The sequence below is a fragment of the Oncorhynchus kisutch genome, linkage group LG27 (assembly GCF_002021735.2).
Source record: "Oncorhynchus kisutch isolate 150728-3 linkage group LG27, Okis_V2, whole genome shotgun sequence".
Lineage (NCBI taxonomy): Eukaryota > Metazoa > Chordata > Actinopteri > Salmoniformes > Salmonidae > Oncorhynchus > Oncorhynchus kisutch.
In genome coordinates, this window is record NC_034200.2 from 29,874,905 (window position 1) to 29,891,277 (window position 16,373).

General features: G+C 42.5%; 1 protein-coding gene across 5 annotated transcripts in view; it reads left to right on the forward strand.

The window, feature by feature from the left end:
* Positions 1-3,600: 3,600 nt before the first annotated feature.
* The window catches only part of agla (amylo-alpha-1, 6-glucosidase, 4-alpha-glucanotransferase a), a 29,261-nt gene continuing 16,488 nt past the window's right edge, over positions 3,601-16,373 (forward strand). The window contains exons 1-18 of one of the 5 annotated variants that reach the window (XM_031806532.1): positions 3,601-3,713; positions 4,421-4,580; positions 6,050-6,260; positions 6,466-6,635; positions 7,245-7,448; positions 8,722-8,903; positions 9,696-9,807; positions 10,407-10,533; positions 10,674-10,776; positions 10,893-10,990; positions 11,319-11,458; positions 12,015-12,202; positions 13,302-13,425; positions 13,720-13,883; positions 14,282-14,383; positions 15,128-15,283; positions 15,589-15,739; positions 16,003-16,127. In XM_031806532.1, the coding sequence (XP_031662392.1) occupies positions 4,496-4,580; positions 6,050-6,260; positions 6,466-6,635; positions 7,245-7,448; positions 8,722-8,903; positions 9,696-9,807; positions 10,407-10,533; positions 10,674-10,776; positions 10,893-10,990; positions 11,319-11,458; positions 12,015-12,202; positions 13,302-13,425; positions 13,720-13,883; positions 14,282-14,383; positions 15,128-15,283; positions 15,589-15,739; positions 16,003-16,127 (2,442 nt within the window). In that variant the 5' untranslated portion in view covers positions 3,601-3,713; positions 4,421-4,495. Of the gene's footprint in view, positions 3,727-3,966; positions 4,084-4,420; positions 4,581-6,049; positions 6,261-6,465; positions 6,636-7,244; positions 7,449-8,721; positions 8,904-9,695; positions 9,808-10,406; positions 10,534-10,673; positions 10,777-10,892; positions 10,991-11,318; positions 11,459-12,014; positions 12,203-12,417; positions 12,542-13,301; positions 13,426-13,719; positions 13,884-14,281; positions 14,384-15,127; positions 15,284-15,588; positions 15,740-16,002; positions 16,128-16,373 lie in introns of those variants that run through there. The other 4 variants (XM_031806533.1, XR_004205734.1, XM_020462904.2 and 1 more) reach the window with 4 other exon arrangements.

A 16,373-nucleotide genomic window follows, 5' to 3' on the forward strand; every position in this document is an offset into this window, starting at 1 on the left:
TAACCGACTTGCCAAAACTATAGTTTGTTAACTTCTTATGGCTGCAGGGGCAGTATTGACTACATTGGATGAAAGGTGCCCAGAGAAACGGCCTGTTCCTCAGTCCCAGTTGCCAATATATGCATATTATTATTAGTATTGGATAGAATACACTGAAGTTTCTAAAACTGTTTGAATGATGTCTGTGAGTATAACAGAACTCATATGGCAGGCAGGAACCTGAGAAAAAATCCAAACGGGAAGTGAGAAATCTGAGGTTGGTCGATTTTCAACCCAGCCCCTATTGAATTCACAGTGGGATATGAATGAAGTTGCACTTCCTAGGGCTTCCACTAGATGTCAACCGTCTTTATAAACTTGAATGAGGCTTCTACTGTGTTGTGGAGCTGAATGAGCCAGGTGTCTGGCAGAGAGCCAAGGGCTGGTCATGCGCAATTCACATGATAGCGACCTGCGTTCCATGGCTTCTCTACACACAAAGGAATTCTCTGGTTGGAACTTTATTGAAGATTTATGATAACAACACCCTAAAGATTGATTTTACACTTAGTTTGAAAAGTTTCTTCGACCTGTAATATAACTTTTTGAAGTTTTTGTCCGACGTTCGGATGGACCTGTATGAGCGTTTGGATTTGTATACCTAAGCCCTAACAAAAGGAGCTACTTGGTCATAAATAATGGACATTATCGAACAAATCAAGAATTTATTGTGGAACTAGGATTCCTGGGAGTGCATTCTGATGAAGATCATCAAAGGTAAGGGAATATTTATAATCTGATTTCTGTTGACTCCAACATGGCAGATAATTTTATTTATTTTCTGAGCACCGTCTCAGATTATTGCATGGTTTGCTTTTTCCATAAAGTTTTTTTGAAATCTGATACAGCGGTTGCATTAAGGAGAGGTATATCTATAATTCCAAGTGTATAACTTGTATTTTTCATCTACATTTATGATTAGTATTTCTGTTGAATTGATGTGGCTATGTAAAATCACTGGATGTTTTTGGAACTAGTGAACGTAACGTGCCAATGTAAACTCAGATTGTTTTTATAGAAATATGAACTTACAAAACATACATGTATCGTGTAATATGAAGTCCTATGAGTGTCATCTGATGAAGATCATCAAAGGTTAGTGATTCATTTTATCTCTATTTGTGCTTTTTGTGACTCCTCTCTTTGGCTGGAAAAATGGCTGGGTTTTTCTGTGAGTTGGTGGTCACCTAACATAATCGTTTGTGGTGCTTTCGCTGTAAAGGGTATTTGAAATCGGACACTGTGGTGGGATTAACAACAAGATTACCTTTAAAACGGTATAAGATACATGTATGTTTGAGGAATTTTAATTATGAGATTACTGTTTTGAATTTGGCGCCCTGCACTTTCACTGGCTGTTGTCATAGCTGTTTAAAGGCACAGTCAACTTAGTGTATGTAAACTTCTGGTCCACTGGAATTGTGATACAGTGAATAATAAGTGAAATAATCTGTCTGTAAACAATTGTTGGAAAAATTACTTGTGTCATGCACAAAGTAGATGTCCTAACCGACTTGCCAAAACTATAGTTACAAGGAATTTGTGGAGTGGTTGAAAAACTAGTTTTAATGATTGTATGTAAACTTACGACTTCAACTATACATCTTTGTCAGATAATGACACAGGGCTCGTTTGAATGGTGAGGCTGAAACAACCGACTGCAGACAAAAGTCGAGGAGAGTAGTCGGTGAGAGGTGCATCTCCGACAGTTGAAAGTCAGACACTGATGTGGTTTTCCAACAGCAAGGCTCGGTGCAACATGGCAGTGTTGCAGTTGTTTATTCAAGTCTTTCTTTGTAATGTCGAGAAACACTTCAACCCCCATATCACACAGTGACATACTAAAATATGTGTTCAATGTACAGTCAATGAGACAGCCTCAAATAACACATTCATTTGTATGTATCCACTATACATGAATCTCTGCAGAGTTTGTTTCAGTCATGTCTTTGGTTACGTTTGGGTGTCAAACAAAAACACCCTAATGATTGGTTGACAATAGAGCCTTCCACAATTCAGTCAATGGCTGCAGGATGAAGTTGATGCAGTTGACATGTAGGCGGAAGTCGGGACAATTTCCAACCCCATAATGCAGCACATTTTGAAAGGAGGTGACTGACTTGAAAAAAGTGATCCGTTCCAACATGCCCACAGTCAACTTGCCCACAGTCAACGTGCCCACAGTCAACGTGCCCACAGTAAACTTGCCCACAGTCAACTTGCACACAGTCAACTTGCCCACAGTCAACGTGCCCACAGTCAACTTGCCCACAGTCAACGTGCCCACAGTCAACGTGCCCACAGTCAACGTGCCCACAGTCAACGTGCCTACAGTCAACTTGCCCACAGTCAACGTGCCCACAGTCAACGTGCCCACAGTCAACGTGCCCACAGTCAACTTGGAAATGTTCTTGTAGTGTGAATTGAGCTGTAGAAAAGAATACATATATACCACATGATTAAATAGAAAACACAGTTGGGCACAATATTGGGCGTGTTAGAGCGGATGACTTTTGTCAATTTGGTGACAATCAGTGGTCAAAGAGTTATGTGGATAAAAATTGTCCAACTTGCGCCTACATGAAGACTGCATGAAATTGACAAAAACCATTTGATCAAAGGTCATTCAGTTTTGACTGCAGTGGACTGCAAATTTCGGAAGTTGCTCTTCACCAACTTCCTCCTGCAGCCATCACCTGCATTGTGGGAAGCTGGATTGTCAACCAATCATTTAGGGTGTTTTTGTTTGACCCATGCGAACGTTACCAAAGACGTTACCAAAGATTTAATCAGGAACCAAGGGGATATGTACAATTGAATGTAATATTTGAGGCTCTCTCTCACCAATTGATACTACAATATACACCGGTGGAGGCTGCTGAGGGGAGGACGGCTCATAATAATGGCTGGAATGGAGTATAATGGAGTGAATGTAATGGTATCAAACATGGTTTCATGTGTTTGATACCATTACATTCACTCCATTATACTCCATTCCAGCCATCATTATGAGCTGTCCTGCCCTCAGCAGTCTCCATTGATATACAGACATATATTTTCAGTTTGTGATATGGGGGTTGGAGACTTGTTTATTTCGACATTATAAAGAATCTTTTTTATAAACAATGGCAACACTGCCATGTTGCACTGAGCCTTGCTGTTGGAAAACCATCTCCCCGACTTCACACCTTGGATTTCGTCTACAGCCACGTCTTCTCGGACTGCTTTCACCTTACTACTCCATCGAGAACGTTCTTTAAAGCGCGTAAACTCTATTGAGTTCTGCAGTGCAGTCATGTCCCCTACATGTTACCTAACACACGTCCTCTTCCTGTAGAAGCAGCGCAATCCTGTTCGCGGTTCTATATTGTATCGTTTCTTATTTAATAAATTATATTGCAACATTTGGTGTTTCAATCGAATGGTGCGCTGTCATAAGGCCATAATGTTGCCAAACAGGTAAGATTTGTATTGCACCTGTCTACAAGAAAGTATGATAATCAGCTTTCTTATATTCGTAAATGTACGGTAGTCGGGTTAAAGATTGATGCAAAATCGACACGCCCCCCTGCTCAGATGCCAAGCCTATTCTTCAATACAGGAAAAATACCGATACTTTGTATTTTTGCAAACGACATGAAAGCAACTTTTCACGATGCGTTGAGTATTTAAAGGTTGGTGTTACAGGTGCATAACTTTTTATTTTCGATAGTTTGTAAGCTACGCATAATGTTTCAACACAATTTTGTGTACAGTTTTCGCATCTTGCAGATTCAGGTTTTGTGGTTGTCTGCTTGGTCCTTATACTTTAGTGAGTGGCCGACAGACTGGACACGGTAGATCGAGTATTTAATAGCCTGGTTGGCCTTTTAAGCGACTGAATTCTGGACCTTATCCAGAATGAGTTATGATTTAAATATGGACACTCATGCGCTGCGCAATTTCAAGTAGGCGTTTGTTGACAGTGCGTGTTGGTGATGCGCGCATTGTGGACGCGAGGAGCCGTGGGATACAACTGAACAACTGAAAAAGATTCAAAATTAGGTCTGCCGAATTTAGTTGATAATGGACAGGATTTAAACTGGACCATTGGCTAGCTACATGGTTTCCAATTCTGGATAAAAGGCTGCCTCCCAATTGCGTCAAGTGACAGCTCCACTTCTAAGAACTTCACCTTTTGTAGTGACTATTATCACATTCCAAATGCATTGATCTTTAAGAACTGGATCCAGTTGTCCAATTTCAACCACACCATTCAGCTGTCACAACGTGTCAACAATATTATGTTAGAAACTGCAATAGGCTGCTAAAATGTAACTATTTTTAGACAGCTGAAATATGTTGTTGATGGCTGGTGACATATTACATTTTTTTTCAACAGGAGGTTCTCGGAAAAAGAAAATCCATATCATCATCCCCTGTACAGTAAAGGACGACCTATATAGGCCAAGTCAAAATGTCCCTCCAGACAAAACAAGTCAGAGTCCTGGTCCTCAACGATATGGAACAGCTGGGAAGGACACTCTTCCGCCTGGACCAAGGTACCTGGACATTATTTCCCTTTTTATGCATGACTTAGGCCACCATGGTATTGATTAATTGAGAATGAGAATAACATTACAGTTAAGGTGGTATTTAAACATGAGACGTGTAGAAATATTTGCTAGTGTGCTGTTTCTATAGATAGCCCATGGGGAGTATGGTTGCAGGCAGACACAGGCATGTCCCTCCCTGTATTGTTGCATTGCAGTTTTTGAACATTTAGTAGTTTTTTGTTTTGTTGTTCTTGTGAGGTGAGAGTGTTGCCTTGTTTTAGAATAATATAGACCAAATTATTGCATGAATTCAGACATCTGTTGGTCATCCAAGATTTCCAGTATACAAATGCATCAACGTTTTCTAGATAACACTGACGTTATACACAATCCGTAATAGCCTCATCCCAGCCATTATTCATTTTAATTCAGTGATATCTGGTAACATGATACTATTATGAGACAAAGCCAACATAGTTTTCGTCCTTAAGAAGAGATTCTGGTTTATATGATTCAAATAATCTTGTTCATTGTCTAAATTATATTCATAAACCACAAAACCACAAGTACAGTTGCAGAGCAACAACAGGAAATAGTGGCGATCCAGTATCACTCCACTTCTCCAGTTGAGCAACTGCAGCGTTGCAGTCTCAACCATGCTTGATAAGGCAGCTGCTGCTGAGCTTATCAGCAGAATCTATTTTCAGAGATCAGACAACTCATTGTTATTCCTATATCTATCAATAACTTATAGTCTAGGGCAGGGATGGGCAACTTTAAAGGGGTGGGGGCCACAAAAAAAATCTGAACTCATCGCGGGAGGGGGCCGCAGTGGCTCTCGGGTCTGCGTACCTACCCACATTCATACCCACACATGCAGTCAGAGACCGCCCTAGCCTTTTGGGGGCCCTAAGTGAAGTACTTTGTTGCCCCCCCTCCCCTCTTGACAGTGGAGAAAATAACTTGAAGTTTTAGAGTTAATTTCTGCAATTGTACATAGTTTGCCATGGGACAGAGAGATTTGGAAATGTTCTAACTAATTTAATGGAATTCTACTTGTTTTGCCATGGTGGCGGCGGAGACAAATGTGCCGCCCATCCCAGGTCTCTGGCAACTAGACTTTAAGGGGTGGTTTAGCAGATTAAGGGGTGGTTTACACAGATTAAGCCAAGTACTAGACTGAAAATCAAGCTCAATGTAGAGTTGAAGATTATTTGTAGTCCGGGACTAGGCAAAATATGTGTCTGGGAAACTGGTCCCAAATTTGTTAGCTGGTTCATTAATAGCAATGTGCAAAATCTCCTTTCTTGCATTTTTTGGAGAATGAGTAGCAAATGTTGGTTGAAACGGATTGTAATCAGTTAGTGGTGCATTCAAAAGCATGGCGAAAGGGGGGACGTAACTTGATCCATGTGCCTTGCAGCATACAATCATAGAAATGTATTGTATGCTCAGGCCTGTTTGTTTCTTCTAAGGCTTTGAGCTCCAGTTCCGTCTGGGCCCTACTCTCCAGGGAAAACATGTGCATGTGCACACTAACTACCCTGCTCCGGGCAAACACTTTGACCGTCACACCTTCCAGGCCCTGGCCTGGCACAACCCCATGGGAAGAGAGGACGACTCTGACAAGTTTTGCACCCTAGACCTACAGATCGCTGGATCATACCAATACTACTTTGGTCACGGGTGAGAGTTAAGCACTATTGTAATAGAGACCAGTATTCATATTGCATTTCTACATGAGCCACAACATCACTGAGCAACTATAGCTTCGTGTTGTATGTTCAAGTTGGACCATTGTCCAGATTGTCTTCATATAATAATTTATTGTCCTTATATAATGCTTGATATCACCACTATAAGTAAATATTCTACATGTTTTCACCCCCAGCCATGAGGAGAAGTCAGGTGGTGGCTACATAGTGGTGGACCCAGTGCTGCGTGCCGGGGCTGACAACCACCACGTCCATCTGGACTGTATCACCATCCAGACCTACCTGTCCAAATGCCTGGGACACCTGGATGACTGGCCAGCCAGACTGAGGGTGGCCAAGGAGTCTGGTGAGAGAGAAGGGTGTCGTCTTTATACCAGCCTGCTTTTACCTGTACTTCTCTTCCATCCTTGTCCTGGAGGGCTGTCTAGTCTGTGTAGGGCTTTAATTGTTCCAACCCAGGACTAGAGTACCTGATTCCACTAGTCATCAACTAAATTAGCTGTACAGTATTAGGTGTGTTATGCCTGCAGTTTTCCTGGATCAAGAGCGAAGAATTGTCTTGTAAGTCCGTCGTCTCACCAGGAAGTTTGAATCCCATTTAACAGGTTTGGCAGAATTTGTTTTAGGTCACCTACGGACACCAGTTCAGTTCATGGTTCCAAGTCAATGTTTACACTACATTTTCATCTTGTCATTTTGCAATATCCCAGGCTTGTCCTCACTTGACAATAGAAAGAGGGTTAGTTTAATCATTAACAAGCTGGTTCCAAAACACATACTGTATGTAGTAGTAATAACCATACATGCATTAAAGTGAAATGGAAAGCATAGCTATCATGCCATGCGAGGACGCCATTCCCTGAGTTTTTCGTATGAAACTTAATCAACTAAGTAAACTGAGAACATTTAGCTCCAATGCTTGGATATTAACAAATTAATTTTGTTTGTTTCACAGGCTACAACATGATCCACTTCACCCCACTCCAGACTCTAGGGATATCCAGGTCCTGCTACTCTCTAGCTGACCAACTAAGCCTGAACCCAGAGTTTTCACCACCGGGAAAGAACTACACCTGGACAGAAGTGGGAGAGTTGGTGCAGAAACTGAAGAAAGAGTGGAATATGATCTGTATCACTGACGTGGTCTACAATCACACAGGTGTGTAGGTGGGACGTGGGGTGAACGTGTGCCTATGCGAGTGCATGTCTCCGTCTGTTTGGTTGAAGGGTCATTGCAACAGCTGCGTATTAGGTTAGACATGTTGCTTCACAGTCAGTAACTGTGAGGCCATACCTAAAGAGCAGTTCCTCTCAAAGTCCTGAGAACAAGTACCAGCATTGTCAAAGAGCCAGGCAGGTCTCACAATTCATAGTTTAACAGTCTTATATCATTAAATAACCTCTACATCTACAACATTTTTAAAGTCCCACTCTAGCCAATGTTTGCATACTGCATGTCTCTTACTGAATGTAGACTAGGGAAAGGTCACGAGGAAAAGGCCACAGTCTCTAAAATAATGACGAGTCATGGTCCTCGAGTCTAGTGCGAGCTTTAAAGATGAGTGGCGTGTTAAAAATACCCTCCCTAGATAATTCTGCACCACTTGGTCATGGCTGCTGGTGAACCCAGTCTGTGTGTGTGCAGCCCTGCAGCCAAGCTGTTGCATAACAGAATATATGTGACTAGCATGCTAAGCTAAAAGAGAGAATGCTTTCGCTGACTCAAGCTCCTATTGATTAGATGTGTTTTGAATGGAACCTGCGTCAAAGTGGCTCCTTGCCATTGGTTCAGCGCTGGTTTCTGTTGTCTTCAGTGTTTGAGTGTGGTGTTTGCATGGAGGTAGTTGAGTTTTTCTATTGTCTACTAGTTTCTATTCAGGGCAGTTGTATCCTTTATGGTTTGCAAGTGTCTGTAATAAGGTTCAGTGTACTGTAGGTAGCCTGCTTCAGAAACCTAGGTAAGGCTTGGAGAGGATGAGGTCTTGAGAGCAGCACTCTATGGCCAAGACCCAGTATTGTGAAAGGTCAGATGGTCAGAGAAACCTTATCTCCATGGCAGCTTAAAGGCCATGTGCTGACTGATGTCCAGAAACCTGCTGAACTCTATGATCTGTGGTCAGTGTATTATCTGAGAAATAACCTAGATCAAAAGTGAACATTTTCAGTGTTTACATAAAAACGACATATTTTTCATGCAAAAAAAAGTCTCTAGGGTTTACTCGAGTGCAGAGATACTACCGCTGCCATTTTGGTCATGTGCCCAATGATTATCCTACCACTGATAGAAGGTTAGTTCTCAGGGAGTGTCTGCATAGAATCAATGAACCTTCATTCCCCTCTGTAATATTCCTTGACAAAGGCCTCAATGTCCTCCATAACTGAGGATGTCAGTGTGATAACTGTTGCTTTGTGTGCTTTCCCTGCCTGTGCAGCCGCCAACAGCCCGTGGATCAAGGAGCATCCTGAGTGTGGTTACAACCTGGTCAACTCCCCCCACCTGAGGTCAGCCTGGGTGCTGGACCGGGCCATATGGCACATGACCTGCAACATGGCTGACGCTAAGTACGCTGCTATGGGCCTCCCCGCCCAGGTCCAAAACGAGGGGCACCTCAATGTGAGTGTCTTGAGGTTTACTTTCTCAGCTAGGATTGTGAAATTCCAACCTTCCCAAAATTCCCATGTTTAAAAAAAATAATACATCCCGGTTGGAGGATTCTTGGAATCAGGAGGGAATAAGCAGGAGGGAATCCTCAAACCGGGAACTTAAAGGCACAGTGCAGTCAAACGTTTGATATTTCTGTGTTTTATATATATTTCCACACTGAGGTTGGAATAAAATAGTGAAAAGATGATAATCCCCTTTTAGTGTAAGAGCTGTTTGAAGAGACTGTCTGGAATTTCAGCCTGTTTTGGTGAGATGGAGTTTTGGCCTGCCTGGTGACATCACCATGGAGTAAATTTGTCAATAGACCAATAAGAAAGAGTTACAAATCTCTCTACCAATAACATATAGTTTTCAGTTTTCCCCTCTCCACTCAGAACACTCCCAGACAGTCCTAGCAAAATTCTTACTTGAGAAATTGCTATTTTCTAACAAGCAATTTTTTTTTTTTTTTTACCATTTTAATGAAAAGAACCACAGTAAGGTGCCTAATTGTTATCCAGAAATGATTTGATATTGAGATAAAAATGGCTGCATTGGACCTTTTAAGGAAAGCTTACTTAATTTTTGAACCCTGGCAAAAGCACTATAATGGTGGTCTAGAGTTTTTCCTGGTCATGTCAGATGTGGTCAGGAAAAACTCCAGGGCCTTATACATAACACCTCGTTCGGGTTGTCTTAATGAAATTGTGAGCTCCTTTTATGAAGACCTAAACCTTTATTTTTTTATTTTACCTCTCTAAGGCGATCCGCAGTGTTTTGTGGGAGCATGTGTTCCCCAAGGTCAAGCTGTGGGAATTCTTCCAGGTCAAAATCGAGAGCACTGTGGAGGAGTTCAGGACCCTGCTCACAGAAGGTGGGAGCATTCAACTGAGCACTGTACAGCACTGTCTTTATCTTTCTGTTCATGACATCTGCTGTGTCATTCTAATAAATTGTGTGTATTCACAAGGAAGCAAGCAGGCCAAAACGTTGAGAGACCTACCTACTTACATGAACTTGTCCAATAACAAACTCTCGTTTTCATTGCAGAATGTTTAATACGGTTTGCTATGGTGTGCACTAATGAATACACCTTTGATTTATAAACACCTTATGTCAGACTGTTGTTCAAAAGAGTAACCATCTCCTCTTCTTATGAGCTCCACCTGTCCAAACAGTGACCGTGTATGGATTCGCATGAGAAGTAGAGCCAAGTCACAGTCAAACAGGCACCTACCTCCACCTCAGTTTGTCCATGTCTGATGTGAAACAAATGACTCCATAAAAAAGAAACATCATATAAATGAGGAGAAATTGCAAAAGTGTTGTTGATTTATCATTATCCAATGTTCCTTTTTTGACAGCTATAATTTCTCAGTCAGAGAAATTGTGATTTGGTATTGAGGATATGCTTGAATGTGTTGGTATTGATGAAGTCATTTATATGTTGTGGTATTATGTGATTGGACTCAGGAGCGAAACCAGACCAGAAGAAGACTGAGGGTAAACAGGGACTTAAGATCATCCAGGACCCCAAGTTCAGGCGGTTTGGAAATAAAGTGGACATGGACTCTGCTCTGGAGACCTTTGTGCCTCACAGGTTTGTGTGTGTGTGTGTGTGATGAAACGATGATCATGACTTAACATCAGTTCATTGAGTAGATTCTCTTGAATAAATCGATCCCCAAATCTAAAGCCAAGTCTCATCCTGCACATTGCCGATTCTTTGTCCCTGTCCAGCCGCAGTCCTCAAGCCATTCTGGAGGCCTGTAACTGGCTGTGGGGGAGATTGGAGGAGATCAATAAAGAGCAGTACCAGCAGATGTTACAGCACCAGGAGCAGGTAGGGCACACTCCCGCCACCCCCAGCAGTAGCTCTGGTATGTACCATACGTGTTTCTGGGTAATGTAGTCCGTCCGTTTTACAATTATTTATTCTGCTTATTTGTTTCCAAACAGGCTGCTAACTGCATCGTGGGAAATGTAGTTTATGAGCGCCTGGCTGACCACGGGCCCAAGCTGGGCCCCGTCACCAGGAAAGACCCTATTGTTACCAGGTATGCTGTGTGTGCTGACTGTATGTAGATTTTAAAAGGCTTGATTAATTAGTTTACTTCACTCACATTAATATAAAAACAGATTTAGAAACAAGGTCTACAGTATTAGGACTGCAATGTTAAAGAAGGAGATTAACTTTATTTCCTGGCATTGAAAAAATGGGGAGTTCTACCTGTGACATCAGCGAATATATCATGCTAAGCTTATTTTACCAGGAGTGCCTTCCTTAGAGCCGAAGCAGTCATGCACATCTAAATACAATTTGGGTCATTTGTTTACACATCTCATTCTGGATCCAAATAAATAAATGCATTTGTATGTTGACAGATACTTCACCTTCCCATTCGAGGAGAAAAGCCTGGAGGAAGACCTGCTAATGATGGACCAGCCAGACAAGGCCCGTCACTTCCTGGCTCACAACGGCTGGGTGATGGGAGATGATCCTCTTAGGAACTTTGCTGAGCCAGGTCCATACTTTTTATTTTACATTCATTCATTCCTGCCCATTGTGCCGGCTGGCACTTAGGCAGCAACAAAATAATCTTCACTTCTGACGATCTTCGGCTGTTTCTCCACTGTTCCCCAGCTCTGGGGATGTTGGAGCTCAGTCAATTGTTTTAAATTATAATAATTTAAACGTGTGCTTTTATCTAGAACAACTTGCAATACGCGCATTCAGCTAAGGAAGATAACTTTATGCTCACTTTTTTCTTCAGGGCAAAGACCAGTGTCTCTCTATGGGTCAATGACACGCAAACAGTGTAGAGATGCGTGATCAAGTCACTCTGATTAAGAACAACTCCTATATTACCAAACATATTTAACCTAAGTGATAGAGATGAATATAAAGATACATTTTTAGTTCAGACTTTAGACACAAAAAGCTGGAAATGGTGATACTGGTTCTGTGGTAACCTGATCATTCCACAAGGGGGAGCCAGTGTGATGTAAATATAATTCCCAGTGTTACTAAAGGCCAAGTCTGAGAATTGAAAGAAAACAAATGCCTCTCCATCTTTCCAGGCTCCAACGTGTACATTAGGAGAGAGTTGATCTGCTGGGGCGACAGTGTCAAACTTCGCTACGGCAACAAGCCCGAGGACTGTCCCTACCTGTGGGCCCACATGCAGAAGTACACAGAGATCACGGCCAAGCACTTCGCTGGGGTCCGCCTGGACAACTGTCACTCCACCCCTCTGCATGTCGCTGAGGTACTGTACACAATTCCATTCAGTCTGAGCCATTGAGTTTGTTATTACACTCCATGTAGGCCATGCTATCTATGAAACCCATAACGTTACTGTATGGCCAATTAATACGATTCAGGTATCTTCCAAGATAATTGATACAGTTGATGTAAAGTTAGTGATAATTCGCTGTAAAGTGACAAAACAATGTCATTACTGAAACCACTCTCCTTCCGTAGCACATGCTGTCTGCAGCCAGGGCGATCAGGCCCAACCTGTATGTAATCGCTGAGCTCTTTACGGGCAGCGAGCTGATTGACAATGTGTTTGTTAACCGCCTGGGGATAACCAGTCTTGTCAGAGGTACTGGACGTTGACATGTAGTAGATACAGCACTGGAGTGGTGGGGGTTAAATCCCAGGTTACACTTTATTTGACGTATCTGGTGTTTACTAGACATTCAATTGAAAATGTTTATTTAAATGTCATAATAATTGCATTTTGGTGTCTTTGAGATTAATTGAAAAACAGATATATTTGTAACATCTGGTACCAGTGTCTTCAAAGCATATACCAGAAAGTATCGTTGGTTACAACATCATTTTTGAGTAAACACCAAATACCATCTTAGGACTGTAAAATAAAGTGTTACCTAAAACGTTTTGTTTTGGCACTAAATCTAGTCTCTGTTTTTGTCTCTTTCTGTGTGTCTCTCTTTTCTCTAATATCTCCCATTTTACAATCCTTATTTCATCATTCCTATACCTCACTTTACATACTATCTTTCTCTCTGCTAAACATTTTTGCATTAAACATATCACCTTTCTTTTACTTCCTGGTCTAAACACCTCGTTGACCTTTTGACCTTTATCATTGGCGTCCTCCTCACCCCTTTATCGGTTCCCTTCTCATATTTCTGTCTCTTTGTTTGGTTTGTTTTTGGTGTTTGGCTTGTTTTCTTTTGAACCTTGAACCCCCTCTTCCATACTAACCTGCTTTCCTGCTTAGCTTCGCCGTACCTCCCTACATTTCGACTTCTTCTCCCTCTCCTTCCTCTACCCTCTACCCCCACCCTCTCTGTGCTTTAACCACCGTTGACTGACCTGTGGATGTGGACATGTAGTACATGTTGGACGTGGCTCGTGTGTTGAGGCCCAGTCTGTACGTGGTGGCTGAGCTGTTCACAGGCAACGAGGACCTGGACAATGTCTTTGTGACTAAGCTAGGCATTACCTCGCTCATCAGAGGTAGGATTGCACACCACTAGCTTGGTCCCAGAATGGTTTGTGCCGTCTTGCCAACTCCTTTGGTTATTGTTATTAATGACCATAGGAGTTGGTAAGACACCACAAACAGATCTGAGACCAGGTTAACGCATCACTGCATCTGTGAATGAAACATTGTACCAACGGGCATTCTCAATTGCTGTATGTTGACACCATTGTGCATGTTGACACCATTGTATGTGATTGAAAAGACTACAAACTAATACAGTGGTGTAACTGTGAACCCCTCCCTCCCTCTCTTCCTGGCCCCTCCAGAGGCAATGAGTGCAGGGGACAGTCATGAGGAGGGCAGGCTTGTGTACCGGTACGGAGGGGAGCCCGTCGGAGCCTTCGTCCAGCCCAGCCTCCGCCCCCTGGTGCCCAGCATCGCCCACGCCATGTTCCTGGACGTCACCCATGACAACGAGTGCCCCATCCAGGTACTTTATTCTTAGCCTATCCTTGACTTTCGCTATTCAGGTACATCACAGTGTTATAGTGGCCATTGCTGTTTCATTGCTGTAAATAAAATATCTAGGCACTATTTCAATATGCACAATAGCTGGCATACTGCTGCTTAGAATGAAGCAATTATATAGGCCATGCATTCTAAGTGGTATGCTATTGTGTTCATTGCAGGAAAATTCTCCTGCAACAAGGTGATCTGTTGAGAGCCTGGTTGATTTCAGTATGAACTTTTGGTTTAATTCCAGCACAATATGAAACTGTGTGTGCTGTTTCCATGTTTACTCTCTGGGAACATTTCCCCTAGTGGCAAAAAAGAGACAACCACAAACCTTGGTGTGTGTCAATTCCTTTGTTGTTGTCTATGTTCCAGCTCCGCTCTGCGTATGACTCGCTCCCCAGTTCTGCCATCGTCTCAATGGCCTGCTGTTGCTCTGGCAGCACCAGGGGATATGATGAGATGGTGCCTCACCAGGTAACTCTCACACCTTTTCTTGGTCATAACAGTATAATGACTTTTAGACAGATATTTGTATATCTTAAATGCATATACACCACTATAGCGACACAATATCTGAAATCACTAAGTATAAAGCCGAGGAGTTTAGAATGATGGTAGCTAGTTACCCCTGGTATCATATGTAGAATTTCAGGAAAGGAGATTTATAACTGCAACATTTCTCTCCGGCCCATAGGAACATTTGTAGAATTGCAGGAAATTATGTTTAAAACTGCAACATGTTCTCTACTCCAATAAGAGGGGTGTGAATATTTTTTATTTTATTTACATTTTTTTATCTTTATTTAACTAGGCAAGTCAGTTAAGAACAAAATCTTATTTACAATGACGGCCTAAGAAGGGGGGCAGAACAACAACATATTTTTACCTTGTCAGCTCGGGGATTCGATCTTACAACCTTTCGGTTACTAGTCCAACACTCTAACCACTAGGCTACCTGCTGTGGGGGTTTGTTACTATGCTGATTAAATGACAATATCCATCTGGACCTTTGCCATCTAGGAAATTTGTGTGACTGGACCTTCTCAAATAGTACTTGAGCACCGCTGCCTGGACTAGACTCTTTAGTGACCATCTCTCCTGCCTGGACTAGACTCTTTAGTGACCATCTCTCCTGCCTGGACTAGACTCTTTAGTGACCATCTCTCCTGCCTGGACTAGACTCTTTAGTGACCATCTCTCCTGCCTGTCTGCCTGTAGATCTCAGTGGTCAAGGAGGAGCGTTTCTACCCCAAGTGGAACCCTGAAGCCAAGGCCTCGTCACCCGGGGAGGTCAACTTGAAGACGGGTATCATCGCTGGCAAGCTGGCCCTCAACAAAATGCACCAAGAACTGGCTTCCAAGGGCTTCAACCAGGTGGGTGTGTGGGGGAATGGGTGTTCGTCTGACTCGATCTCAAACCAATTTCTTGCCCATATCCATAGGCCTTTGAATGGGTATTGGCAACATGGTGAATGGTAATTGTAGACTGGATTAAATAGATATGACATAGCAGTTACTCCTATTTAGTCCTTTGAGATGTGAAGAGGAGTCGATAATAACCAAAGGATCATTTTGGCCCTAAAGTATTCAGGTCAGTATGTATGTGTGTGTGAATGTGGACATGTATTTGCCTGATAAAAGTTGTTTGTAACACTGCTTATCCCCTGGCCCTCTCCTAGGTGTACGTTGACCAGGTGGACGAGGACATTGTAGCGGTGACACGTCACTGTCCCAGCACCCACCAGTCTGTGGTGGCTGTGTGTCGCACTGCCTTCCATAACCCCAAACACCACCAGTACAGGAAGGAGGTTCCACCCATGTTTATCCCTGGTGTGATGCTTCACTGTTACCATAAACAAGACACTGTCCTCAGAATGGGCTATCTATAAAAATACAATTATACTTGAGTGGCCTATGTCATTCATCTTCAGAACTCTAGAATGTGCTGATAACAGCAGCCATCTTAGTCAGGGATAATTTAAAACCAGTATAATTGGAGAGAAAAAAATGTCAAGAGAGGCACAGGAGAACACTACTGACCTGGATGCACCTACTATTTTAACACAATCCCCTTCATCTCTCTCCATCTCCAGGTAAAATTGAGGAGGTCATTCTGGAGGCGCGTATCATTGACCGGCAAGCCGGCACCTACAAGAAGTGCGAGAAGTACATCAACGGCATGCCGGAGTACACCGTGGAGATTAAGGAGCACATCCAGGTGACGTGACGCTGGGAATGTGGGTAATAATTAGTTGTTTAGGCCTCCTGTCACAATGGGCTTGAGCAGTAAAGATCGCCTTGTGACAAATATTTCCTCTCAAACCAAACAAATCCATTTTCAGACTGAGTCTTGAAAAACAAGAAGCTTCAGTGGCATCTGGTTACATTTCACAAGCTGGTATTGTGTCTGTATTCTGTCTGGAATGTTTGTCAGTTTCTGTAGAATGCCATTTAGTTTACAGTA